This window comes from Neolamprologus brichardi, chromosome 7, assembly GCF_056152115.1.
Source record: "Neolamprologus brichardi isolate AB-2024 chromosome 7, ASM5615211v1, whole genome shotgun sequence".
In the NCBI taxonomy this organism is placed as follows: Eukaryota; Metazoa; Chordata; class Actinopteri; order Cichliformes; family Cichlidae; genus Neolamprologus; species Neolamprologus brichardi.
Window position 1 is genome coordinate 45,287,981 of NC_142110.1, and position 12,458 is coordinate 45,300,438.

At 42.1% G+C, this 12,458-nt stretch overlaps 2 protein-coding genes across 2 annotated transcripts; both read right to left on the reverse strand.

Annotated features, from left to right (window-relative positions):
• Positions 1–240: 240 nt before the first annotated feature.
• Positions 241–4,218, reverse strand: tmem119b (transmembrane protein 119b). Its single transcript, XM_006788867.2, has 2 exons — positions 4,038–4,218; positions 241–2,102 (listed from the first exon to the last, which is right to left on the reverse strand). Exon 2 carries the CDS (start codon positions 2,087–2,089, stop codon positions 1,241–1,243), a length of 849 nt encoding a protein of 282 aa, XP_006788930.2. The 5' UTR covers positions 2,090–2,102; positions 4,038–4,218; the 3' UTR covers positions 241–1,240.
• Positions 4,219–5,092: 874 nt separating this feature from the next.
• selplg (selectin P ligand) lies at positions 5,093–8,847 on the reverse strand. The gene is made up of 3 exons (XM_006788868.3): positions 8,758–8,847; positions 8,386–8,488; positions 5,093–7,981 (listed from the first exon to the last, which is right to left on the reverse strand). Exon 3 carries the CDS (start codon positions 7,961–7,963, stop codon positions 6,680–6,682), a length of 1,284 nt encoding a protein of 427 aa, XP_006788931.1. The 5' UTR covers positions 7,964–7,981; positions 8,386–8,488; positions 8,758–8,847; the 3' UTR covers positions 5,093–6,679.
• Between the last annotated feature and the right edge of the window lie 3,611 nt (positions 8,848–12,458).

The window sequence follows — 12,458 nt, forward strand, 5'->3', positions numbered from 1 at the left end:
AACATTATTTGACCCTCCATCTACAGAAAAATACAGGCGTAACTAATGAGATTATTCTTAATTCACTTTAGTCGTCCTTGTGATCCATTTGAGTAAGCTGCACATAGACACAGAGCCTGCAAATACGCCCGTGCACTTCCTGCTACAATAACGCACCTGAAAAAGCTCTGCAGCTGAGATCCGCTGCAGCCAAAACACACCAGATTGTGGTTTTATACACTTGACAAATCCTGACTGTGCTTCGCTTTATCTCAGTGTCTCAGCTTCTCTCTCCCTCACACCCAATTTCTATTTCTCTGACTTACGTGCACACAATTTTGAAAAGTGCTTTTGCAGAACAAAGCGACGTTCAACATCATCTGCACGTTCTAGCTTTATTGGGCTGTTACATGAAGACCCGACATGCCGTCCGATTGCCGTTTTGATTAATTTGGAGGCTTTTCACAGAGGCGGCTGCATTGGAGTCCCACTGAGATGTGTACGTGCCCACATGTTTAAGCGGTCCAGCGTGTGATGTGCAGTGATAAAACCAGTCAGACAGGCTCCGTAAAAGTATGGAATCCTAAGCGTGCACCCTAAAAAGAGAAAAATTTCAAACTCCACAGTTTTACTCTTGGAGTCTGCTGGAGTAGCTTTACATGACTCGCAGGTCAAAAATCATCATACTGGTTGTTGTTTTTTTTTATTATTTTTTTTAAGAGCATTGCCTCAATGCATCTACTTCCTGAAACAACCCATTATCAGGAATATCTACCCTGGTCATGTCACAGAGTGCTGATCCTTTGTTTCACAGCCATTACTTGTACATACGCTGAACTTTTTATTTGAAACTTGGGACATGTTTAATATAAAAGTCCACCCTACTGTAGCAGTATATATATATATATGACAGAAAATGGGGAAAAACATAACAGGTCCATATTAAAAATTCAAAAACGGAACTGAGTCCTAGTTGTCCAATTTTGTTTTTGTTTTTTTTGCATAGAAGCACAGAGTAATTGGGACCACACCACCTACTGTTACCAGCAGTGGCCCATATGCAGAGATGTTTAAATTCAAACACAGGAACACAAAAAATACTAACACTATTTGTGTACTGTGAAACTTGTACAAAGGTGCATAAAGAGAGTATCATGTATCATCTTCAACTCTGCCTGCTGTATCTTTAGTAACTTCTCTGCATTTCCTCAAATAAAATCCTGCAGAAATCTTTGAAGGCTTTCTGCACAAATGTGATTTCTTAGAAGGCAGTTTTCTCTCCTGCGATGAGCTGAAGTGTAGCAGAGTCATTGTGAATGTGCAGAGAGGAGGGCCGCAGACTCCTGCCCGTCAAAGGCTCTTGTGAATCAACTTCCTCTGACCGAGGCAGCTCAGGAGGACTCGGCTCTGAGCTGCCCTCTGTGGTGGTGGCCTCACTGTCGGAAAGCTTGCTCGGCTCATTTTCCTCTGGGAGACTTGGGAGCTGATGGTCTAGGATGCTGTCATCTGCTTTCGAGCTGTCCTCGGGACTGTGGTCTGCTACTTTCTGACTGGGATCGCTTCTCTCTGCAGCATCAACAGATTTATTTGGAGTGCGCAGGCTCTTGGCAGCCCTCATAATGTCAGCCTGGAGCTGCTTGTGAGAGTCCACTGGCTCGCTCTCTTGCCCCGGGGAAGCTTTTTCTTGAACTTCGTTAAAGGGTTTAGCACCTCCACTTTTGTCCCTGTCATCCACATACATCTTTGAGGGGAAGGAGGAAGGATAGTAAGCGTTGACTTTGCGTCTGTGGCTCATGAAAACTGCCCCGCAGATAATAAGGAAGACGAGAAGGATGAGACTGGCTGCAACGAGGATGAGGAGCATGTTCTCATTAAGAAAGTTCACAAGCTGATTCAGAAAGTCAGTTTCCTCCTGGGCTGTGTCGGCAGGTGCGGTCTGGTACTCCGTGGAGACATTGGTAATAGGCAGATAGAAATTGAAGTTGTTGCAGTCTTCCTCATCTATGCTTCCCTCCAGAGTATCGGAGTAAGGCAGAGGTGTGGACAGGCTGCTGGTGATGCAAAGCACCACGCACAGACCAATGTGATGAAGGGCCATCAGGAGCGGCATTTCCCCTCGGAATCTGTAAATAACACTTAACATCAGTGACACACGTGAAGAGAATATGTGCTTTGTGTGTATTTGGGTAACATCTTTTTTTCAGAAAAGTAAAATTAGTAGTGCTGCTCTTGAGACATTCAGTCTGCTTTACAACAAAAACAAAGATGGATGACTGAAATTCCACAGTTTACAGAGTACAAGATTATGTTTTATTAGTTATATTTGTCTATCTTAATATTCACTTGGTTGCACTGTTTTAAATGTCATGAGTAAAAGTTAGAGTAAAAAAGGCTCCCAGCTCTGGGTTAGTTGAAATTGCACTTTGAAAGAAATACATATAAACTACATGATACCTCCAATATTGAGCACTGTAGGCCTTATACGCTTATTGCCACTGTATTAGGCACATACTTTCAACTGCTTGTCAATGCAAATTTCTAATCAGTTAGTCACATGGCAGCAACTTAGTGCGTTGATCTGCTACAGTTCAAACTGAGCATCAGAATAAAAAAGAAAAGTGATTCAAGAGACTTTGTTGTTTGTGTCAGACAGGCTGGTCTGAGTGTATCAGAAACTGTTGATCTACTGGATTTTCCCACTTGATCTTCTCTAGGGTTTACAGAGAGTGGTCCAATAAAGCAAAGCTATCCAGTGAGCAGCAGTTCTCTGGGTGAAAATGCCTTGTTAATCCCAGAAGTCAAAGGAGAATGGCCAGACTGCTTCAAACAGATAAGACGGCAGCAATAAACTAAAATGACCACAACCGAGGTATGCAGAAGAGCATCTCTCTTGAAGCAGACTGATTACAGCAGCAGAGGACGACACCAGACAAGAAGACAAGCGTGGAAAACATTGTTTAGTCTGATGAAATCCAGGTTAAGGTCAGAATTTAGCATAACACTTTGGACCTAATAGTTCCAACTGACAATCGTTTAAATGCAACAGCCTACCTGACTTTTGTTGCTGATTATCTCCATCCCTTTTATGACCACAGTATGCCCACATGCTTCCAGGAGGATAACGCACAGCTCAGATCATCTCAAATTGGTTTCTTAAACATGAGATTGAGTTCACTGCACTCAAATACCCTCCACAGCCACCAGATCTTGATCTCGATGGGATGTGGTGGAATGGAAGATTCACATCACGGATGAGACACAGCTGCAGCAACTGTGTGCTGTCATGGTAATATGGACTAAAATCTCTGAGGAATGTTCCCAGCACCTTTTTGAATCTCTGCCATGAAAACCCTGAAGTGCATCCAACCCAGTACTAGCAATGTGTATCTAAAGAAGTGACCATAGAATTATATCTAAAGCAAATTAACCAAATCTCTATAAATTAAAATTTTCACTACACCTTTTTACATATTAGAATAAATTGTATTGAGCGTATCATTAACCCGAGAGGTGTTGATTTAGCAGGAAAACTTCCTGCTCAGATATTACCAAAAGTATCTTACATGGCTTTCTACAACAAGAAGTATAAATAGTATGTGTGTTTGCAACTTGATTGAATCAACCGTTTTTTAAGAGCTTTGATCACACTAAGCTACGTGCTCAGTCTGTCTCCCAAATCTTTCTGCGCCATCTGCGTGCAAGCTGCGAGACATGAAAGTCTGGGAAACGGGTTCTGATGTTGTTGTTTCTTTCTTTTTTCCCAAATCAATCACCCTGCTCACCCTGGACCTAATATACACTGACACAGTAACACGCACAGAAGGAGGTCACAAGCACACACAAATCTTCACTCAGCAGATTTAACAAGTGCGACTATTTTATTTGCAAACGTAATGTCTAAAACTTTTAATGTCTAAATCTGAACCTCTACTTTTTTATTATCATGTTCCTAATTCCTGAGTTTGAATCTTTCTATCATGATGCTGTCAAACAAGATGTCAAGATGCTGTAATTGAATTTTAAGGACAAAACCTTATGAAATGACACATTTGACTCACCATCCACTGCAGAAGAAGAGCTGTCCGCTGAAATGCCCTCAGAATGAGGAGGATGAGACTGGAAAAAAGTGAACTTAGCACAGCAAAGAGCGGCGAATGCTCGGTGAAGCACGCCCCCTCCGAGTTTCAGGTTTCAGTGTGGAGGTTTGTCTGGGTATTTAAAAAAAATGCAGTTTACCATGAGGAGAAATCCCTCCTTCTGCCTCTCCACTGTTCTCCTCCCCCTCCAGTTTCCCCGAGAGTGTCTGAGCTCTCCGGCCTGCACACAGATTGTTCTTGTTATGTGGGAGTTTATAATGTGCTGTGGGGGCAGGGACCTCTTCTCCACTCTGATGTTTGGCTCAGTGGATGTGGAAAGCCAATTCCACAAAACAAAATTAATTCTTAAGAGCTATAAAAGCATCACAAATAAATAAACCCTCTAAAAATAAAACAGAGCCTCTGACTGACAGCCTTTCCTTCGTTTTACCCCCTTAGTCCCTCACACTGATGAATAACAGCAAACCTCTGGGGCTAAAAAAAGAGTCAGAGAGCAGCTTGTATGAGTGATCTGCCAATGCAGGAAAAGGTTAATGGTTCCTGTGTGGACAGCAAAGAGAAGGGGGAAGGTAAAGGCCACACGCTGGAGACTGTTAGAAACAATGTGGAGCATTTTATCCAGAGACGAGCAATTAAAGCGTGTGTGTGTGTGTGAGAGACCACTTAAGGGAGAGAGTGTGACTTTGTTTGAGTGATTGCATTTTTCTTGCATGTCTGTTTTGCTTTTGATCGCTCACGACAAACGTAGCTTTATATGGTCATGAGGAGCGTGCGATGGGTTCCTGCATCCTCCAGGTTTACATTTGCCTCAGCTCTGTTGATAGTCACCGACGTCTGTAAATGTCGGGGGGGAATTTAAAAAAGAGAGAGAAAAAAAATGTGGTCTCGTGGCCCTAATATGTATTCAGGGAATTGTTTTCTTTTCTCAGGAAAGGAAGTGAAATTGAGATCCAGTCAGGAGCAGGAAAAAAGCCTTTTTTTGTGAGGGCTTTCATAAACGAGGGCACTGACAGAGATCACAGAAAGTTTATTTCTATTATGACTGTTTAGAAATTTACAGACAGTTTTTTTTTATTAAAAAGGCTACTTTTAATGTTGAAAATATTCATAACACTAAGCACAATATGGATTGCAAGGCATAATAGTTTTGAGGAAATCTTTCAGATAAGTTCCCCAAACTTTGGTTGTCATGAGAGAACCACAGAATATGTTTAACTTCTACACTGAGAAGTGATCAGTTCTAAGTTTGCAGAAATGTTTTATTCTTTTTTATATTATGACTCTTAACCTGAAGAGTTACTAAAATGTTAAAGTTAACAAAGACATTTATTTAATAAATTATCAGAAAGTAGATCTCTTCACACACACTTAAACAACATGAAATTAGTTTTGTGCATTGTGATGACCCCATATGGGAGTCCATACAGAAGAGGAGAGGAGAGGAGACACAAAGAGTCACCAGGACTGCTCCTTATATGCCACAATCAGCCCCTGATGAATGAAAACCCTACAACTAAGCCATGTTAAGTCCATGCCAGGGTCACATGACCTACCAAGACAAACTGACAAGAGGGTCATTACAGCATCAAGCGTTCAACCATCTATGTATCTGTTCATCTTTTGGTGTGAATTGCACAAAATTGGTGATATCCATCCATCCATCCATCTCTTGTTTTTTGTCTTATCTCACTTTTTTATTTAATATAATGGTGCTAGATATTAAAATTATGGTGCTCACAGCTTCAAAAACTGTCTTTGAAACCTCCCTGGCTCTTATCAATCATAACAACCCACTTATGGAAAATAAATCCACCATAACGAGCAGTTTTGTGTGGTTACATTTTCTTTTTTCTAAAGTGCACCAGCCAATGGCATCACTTTGCAGAAGGAAGTGTGCAACTGCACATCGACGTTGTGACAGGATGTAAACACGGATTGTTTCCCCCTTAGCTGAGGTGTGATATTAGCTTTTGATTGGCTGATGCAGTTAGGTCGAAAAGACATAGTTCCTGCATAAAACTGCTCACAACACCATTTGAGGATGATTTCTTGAAAAAAGAAATTTGCAATGAGTAGCAGAAGTCAGTTGTAACCTGGTTCTGGTATATTCAAGACAAGGAAGGCAAGTCTACAGTAAATATCTGCAAACACCGGCACATCAGGTGGACAAATAGCACTACAGGCCAGCAGAACAACATGTAAATTTGACTTGAGGCTGAACTGTCCCTTTAAGCGTTCAGCCACCTGGATAGTTCTTGTAAACTGAACAGTGTCTGAACAGAGCAATAATATCCCTTTGCACAGCAAGCCTTCCTGTCCCCTGTCGTAAAGTGAAATACCAGCAGGGATCAGCTCCGGATGAAAAAAAACAAAAAACAAACTTTGATCACTCTTCATCCTGTGGAGGCTAAAGTCATGCAAAAAGCACAGACCTTGCACATGAAACCGTGAATGTTTGTCTGTGGTTTCTCTCTTCCTCCACTGAAATACGGCAGGTACTGAAGCAAAACCACTCATATCAAAGGGGAAGCAGGAGTTTATTCAAAAAGCAGCTATTTCCATGCTGACTGATAGCAAACAGATGAAAGCATAGTAAAATCCATCTACACGTAGCGATCATTCTCTGGAAGGAAGCTGCTGAGAGTCAGATTATCTCCCACCTCGTCGTCGCTGTCTTCCGCCCTTGGCATCACCAGGACTCCATTGGGCACCGGATTGTGCTGTCTCGTATAGTTGTAACTCCTCTCGGGCAGCAGAGCAGAAATGCACATCATTTCTGTTTCCTTTTGAGGTTTGCGCTTGCGCTTCCTCGATGACAGTTTGGCGCAGAGGACAATGGTAGTAAAGATAAAGATTGTGCACCCCAAAGCCAGGCAGGTGATGACAATGAGGCACTGCTTCACCACGTTCTGGGTCAAGCATGGTTGAACCTCGGTGCTGGGGGTTGATTTTGAGATTTCACCGTGTGGCGATTTAGTAGCTGGGGCTGACTTAGTTATTGGATGTGGTAACACCGTGGGCCTACGGGGGAACGGGATTATTGCAATGGTGGAGTTGGGAGATTCAGTTGACGTAGAGGTAGCATTTGACTGTGTGGAGATGGAAGAACTCGAGGCAGAAACGGACTGAGTTGCAGATGAAATCTCAGGGCTGGTCTTCAGTGTCTTGGCTGTTGTGGGGGGCAAAGAGGTGGACACCTGTGGCACACGTGTTGTCTCTGAGATCGACTCTGCCGTCAATGGGCTTGCAGTAGAAACTGAAAGGCTGCTGAGGTTCTGAGTGCCTGGAGCTGCAGTAGATTTCTCAGAAGAGAAAGTGGATGATAACACTGATGTCATTTCAGACTCAGTGATGGATGTGGGCTGTGGAGAAGACACAGCTGCTGTTGATGAGAATGTTGCAGGAGCAGTGGTGTCTGGCACTGTGGTTGACTGTGGATGGGACCCGTCCTCTGCATGTGTTGTTGTTTCTTTCATGGTCACTTGGTGGGAGGGTTGAGTTTCAATCAAAGCTGTGGAGGTATGAAGTAACTGCGGAGCGGAGCTGCTTGTGACTGCTGCTGCAGGGCTTGTAGGAATCAAAGTGACTACACTGTCACTGGAGCTTTTAGTTTTGTTACTGATAGCTGCCGCGCTAGTTTCCACTGTGGTTACCACTGTGCTCTGTGCCGCTGCAGAAACAGTAGTAGCTGCAGGTCTGTGAGTTGTAGCCCACACTGCAGGGTGTGAATCTGTTTTATTGTGAAATGCAAGTGCAGTTGTCAGCTGGGCGCTTGTCTTGTTGGGCTCAACAGTGTAGGTAGAACCACTGGTTTCTGGGGTGGAAGCAGCCACGATGAATATTCCCCATAAAAAGGCTGGAAATGTCTTCATGGCGAGGAGTGTCATAGCTGCGTTAAACTAAATCTGAAATTGCAGAATGATACATGGAAAAAAGATACATGTGAGGAAAAATCATTGTGTCAAGTGTACCAGTTACATCGTGTGATGAGGCAATCATGTGTCTGTCACCACACCCTTTGCTTTATGTTCACACCAAAACTCAAAAGTATAGCACTGAATATTAAAAGTGAAAACTTTTAAGCAGACTGGCAGGGGATTCACATTTTGTATTTTCAGTCAGAGAATATTATAAACTTTAAAAAAAAAACAAACAAAACCAAAACCAAAATGTAAAATATGCAGAGAGAAATAAAATCTGATAAATCGGACTCCTATGCCAGAACTTATCTGGCACCATTAAACATAACAAGATAAGCGGTAGATCCTTAAGTCAGAAAAGTTTAACCACAGCAGTGGACGTGTCTTACCTGTCTGCAGGTGGAACAGAGCACGGGTGAGGACGAAAAGTGATAAAAGTTCAGCTCATTTCAACCACTCTCAGAGGACAGTCTCACAGCACTGACTTGTCGACTGTAGGTGTTTGACAGAAAGAAGAGAATAAAAGAAAACAGGAAATGTTCACACTTTTTTTTTTTTTGAAAAACCCAACATGACACTATGTAATGTTTTCAGATACAGACAGTTCCCTTTGAATCACACAGCTTAAGCTTGCATCAGCCAGGAGGCAAACCGTTTCACAACCTTGTTTCATTTTCATCATTTTTATAAAAAATAACATTTGAAGACATAACCAAGTCCTGTCAGCTATAATCGGGTATGTAGCAGAAGATCTGTCTTACCTTTCTGATGGAAAGCTCAGAATGGATCAGTTGTTGCTCTTTGGCCAGTCTGATTACTACTTCATCTAACGTAACAGGAAGTACTCAGTTCTGCAAACTGCTCAGATGCTTCCCGCACGTCACCCTATGGTCACATTTCTGTCTAAGATTTAAAGCTGCATGTCATGCGCATATCATGGTTAACCACGGCGACAGGACACACAGTTACATATAAACGTATAAACGATGGATGGATCATGTGTAATAGTCAGATACCTGATTTGGTGTCTTATGAATTGAAAGCCTGTCACCTTGTAACAGTCACCTCACAAGAAGCTTGGACACCGACATTTGCACACTGGGGAAACTGAAATGCTCATCTTCTGTGGAAATGATAACTGTCACTTCCTGTACTGGTGAGTCACACTGAGATGTGGCTACAAAAAAAGCAAAACGCAAGCTTTAAAAGACAGTGACACAATAATGAGATTTTTTTTGTTCCGTTGCCAAGAAGTGAACAAAACAAACAAACAAACAAACAAAAACACACACACACACACACACACACACACACACACACACACACACACACACACACACACACACACACAAAGCAAAACTACCAAATGGAAAAACTGACAACATAGATCTATACAGATCATGCAATGAAGCTCTTTATCTAAAACACTGAGCAGTTAGATGATTACATGTGGCTTAAAATAATCCATCAATATTGGCTAAATCTCACTGTTAATATCTACAGTTTGTCTTCTATTATTGTATAGTGGATATTTATAGTTAGGTGCCAGTGCTGTCAGATATTGTTAACCTGCTTTAGATGAGAAAATTCACTGAGTAAAACTGTAACTGCATACAGACTTTTTTCTTGTTGGACTTTTGGAAGAAATATTAAGACTAAAGAATACAGCTGTGCAGCTGTATCTTCTAGATCAGACTCAAAATTATCCAATCAAGGCCATACACTATACTTATGTAGTGCTTTTTCTACTTAATACAAACACGTCTAATTGCTGAGGAAACTTCGACATGCACACTACGGGAGCCTTCTGATCAGCTGCTCCAATGTCTGAAGTATAAGTGTAGCACCATGCTTTTAACCAGTGCTTTATTTTATTTATTACTTTTTTTCTGGAGCCAACAGTGATCATACCAGGTGTGTTTAAAGAAAAAAGAAAATCCTGGAACTCAGTCCAAAAACACTAAAAAAAAAAACCCCTAGTTTTTTATCTGGCTGATGCCTCCTTCATAGTCACCTCTGGACCATTTTAAGTGTCCGTGATGTTTTTGCCCCTATGCATACGTTATGGGCCTCTTGTACCCGTGCCTCTTCATAATGGTAAGCCTCCAGCTTTACTAACAAGAAGTGGCCAAAGCCGCAGAGAGGCAGATTTGGAAAGTAGGTTTAAGGTGGTTTTGTTGTGGATGAAAAAAGCTCACTTCCTGGGCACAATGGTGGGCTGGTCTGCACAACGACTAAGGCTGTTTCCTTCTGAATGTCCTGCCCCTCACTCAGGGCGCACTGACAGCCAGTGTTGAAATTCACAGTGCATGACCCTGTTAATTGTATTAAAAGATTATGCGTACACTCTTGACCTTACTCCTTGTTCCTGGAAATGCTGGACTCTTCAAAGTTACAGTTGGAGAAACTGGGGTCAGTTTGAAATAAACAAGTTTGTTGCCGTCTAGAGAAATGACCTTCAAATTGAAATCAGTTAAGGTTTTTGATTTGTATGGGAATTATTCTCATTTCCAGAACTTTTTAATCACACCGCATATTTAGACATAGGGTGGATGCTAAATAAAGCAAGCACCATCCAAAAGCTCAATTAATTAACAATTAATTAACTCAAAGTAATAGACTGATTAACCACAAGAATTTCACTCATCCACAGTCTAAACCACACAGCAGGCTATAATATTACAACTATAATTCCAGTAAAGGCACCACCAGCACAGTCAGAGGTCCAGTTCAGTGACTCACAGACAGTGGTTTTACGTGCAAATATGTGAGGAATGACTCGCTTTTGAAGTGAGCCACAAATGGCCATTAAAGAAACTGCGGATCACCTCCAAAGTCGCAATTCAAGCTTGTGTGTCCATGTGCATAGATATTTGGCCATGCAGAGTGAAGGACTCCAGGTATACAACATACGCAGATGTGCAAAACCCCAACATTAAGTAGCTCACAATGACTCTTTGTGGATGATGTTGTGCACAGAGCTAATGCTGATTGGTTGAAAATTGGGCCTGAACAGTTAAGGGAGAACCACTGGAGTTAACCACTGAGAAGAGGCACAAAAACCATTTAAAAAAAGACGAAGAAAAGACCATACAGGGCCTGCAGTGGACACATTTAGTTATCTTTAACACTCAGTTTCACTTGAGCTCTTTGCAAGTTTGAACTTCAGTCGTCTGAGTGATGGACCAACAACAGCACAAACACTAATAGCTCACAGTCCAGTTGGTCCACCTCACTTTTTTTGCCCCCTGCTGACAGTAAACATGTTGACAATGGTCCACAGAGCTGCGTGTTGGCTCTGCACAGAACTAACCCATAACTGTCCCTGCCCCTTTATACTAAAACAGTTGATCTCAAACATTTTTTCTGACATTCCCCATTTTTACAAGGGTCAAGGTATTTAAAGTCAACACTACAGCAAAACCAAATTCTTGTTAATTTTCCCTTTGAAAAAAATCATTTTAGCTCAGCTTAGCCCTCCACTTCTCCCCTGTGGAGGCTCTGTGCTCTGCCCTCATAGTTTGAGAACCTCTGTTCTGAAAGCAGAGCCCAAAGTTGGAGCAGGAATCTAGTCCCTCCTCAGACCACTTCACAGGTTACTTTAGATTGAGAAAAAACATAGCCTGACCTTTTCTTTAAAGCACTCATCACAGTGCCAAGGGACCTCCTGGATTATCATTATTGGTCTATTTACACATTAGAGAACTGTAATAAAGGTGCTGGTCAGCTCAGAGTACAGGTTAAATGATCTTGTTTACTGTAGGCTGCACTATTCAAGGTCACGGGGGCCCACAGGCCATTGTAGTGCTAGTGCTGGTACCAAGCCTGGATAAATAGGAAGGGCATCCTCCATTAGACTTCCATTGAGTATCGACTGAGGCCTAGAATAACAATGACCACCAATGATACTGCTGTGCTAGTGGAAGCTTTGCTACTGTTGACTAAAAACAAAGGAGGAGAGGAAGAAGGTATGCATGGAGGCAGCGAGAGAGGAGGGAAGACAGGAGTGTGGAGGCGAGAGTGATTTGAAATGTAGGGACTGCAAACGACACAGATTATAGATCCGCCAGGTAGGAGGAGAGGAAGACCACAGAAAAGATTCACGTACATGGTGAAGGACGACATGTAGAGGACTGGAGTGAGGGGGAACAGATGGAAGCAGCCAAAGGAAGATGATTTCAGCCAAATAACAACACATTTGAATGCAAAATGTTGTGAAATAACTACAGCTGTCACAAGCAAAATGGAATCTGGCAACCTTGTGAGATTACCTTGATCTTGTAAACCTGAGATGTAGGAAAGTGGTAGAAATGCTAAATAGTATCACACTTACAGCAGTCATCAAATGTCGTTCTTGCAACAGTGACTGATGCGCAGTGCGTCTCCAGATGAGGCCTGTAAAACTAGCCTGAAATGCTACGCTTAATTTTTCAGTGTGAGAACTTGACTCAGACAGCATGAT

Coding starts and splice junctions, on each gene's coding strand:
- tmem119b (XM_006788867.2), bottom strand. CDS start 2,089: ATGCCGCTCCTGATGGCCCTTCATCACATTGGTCTGTGCGTGGTGCTT.
- selplg (XM_006788868.3), bottom strand. CDS start 7,963: ATGACACTCCTCGCCATGAAGACATTTCCAGCCTTTTTATGGGGAATA.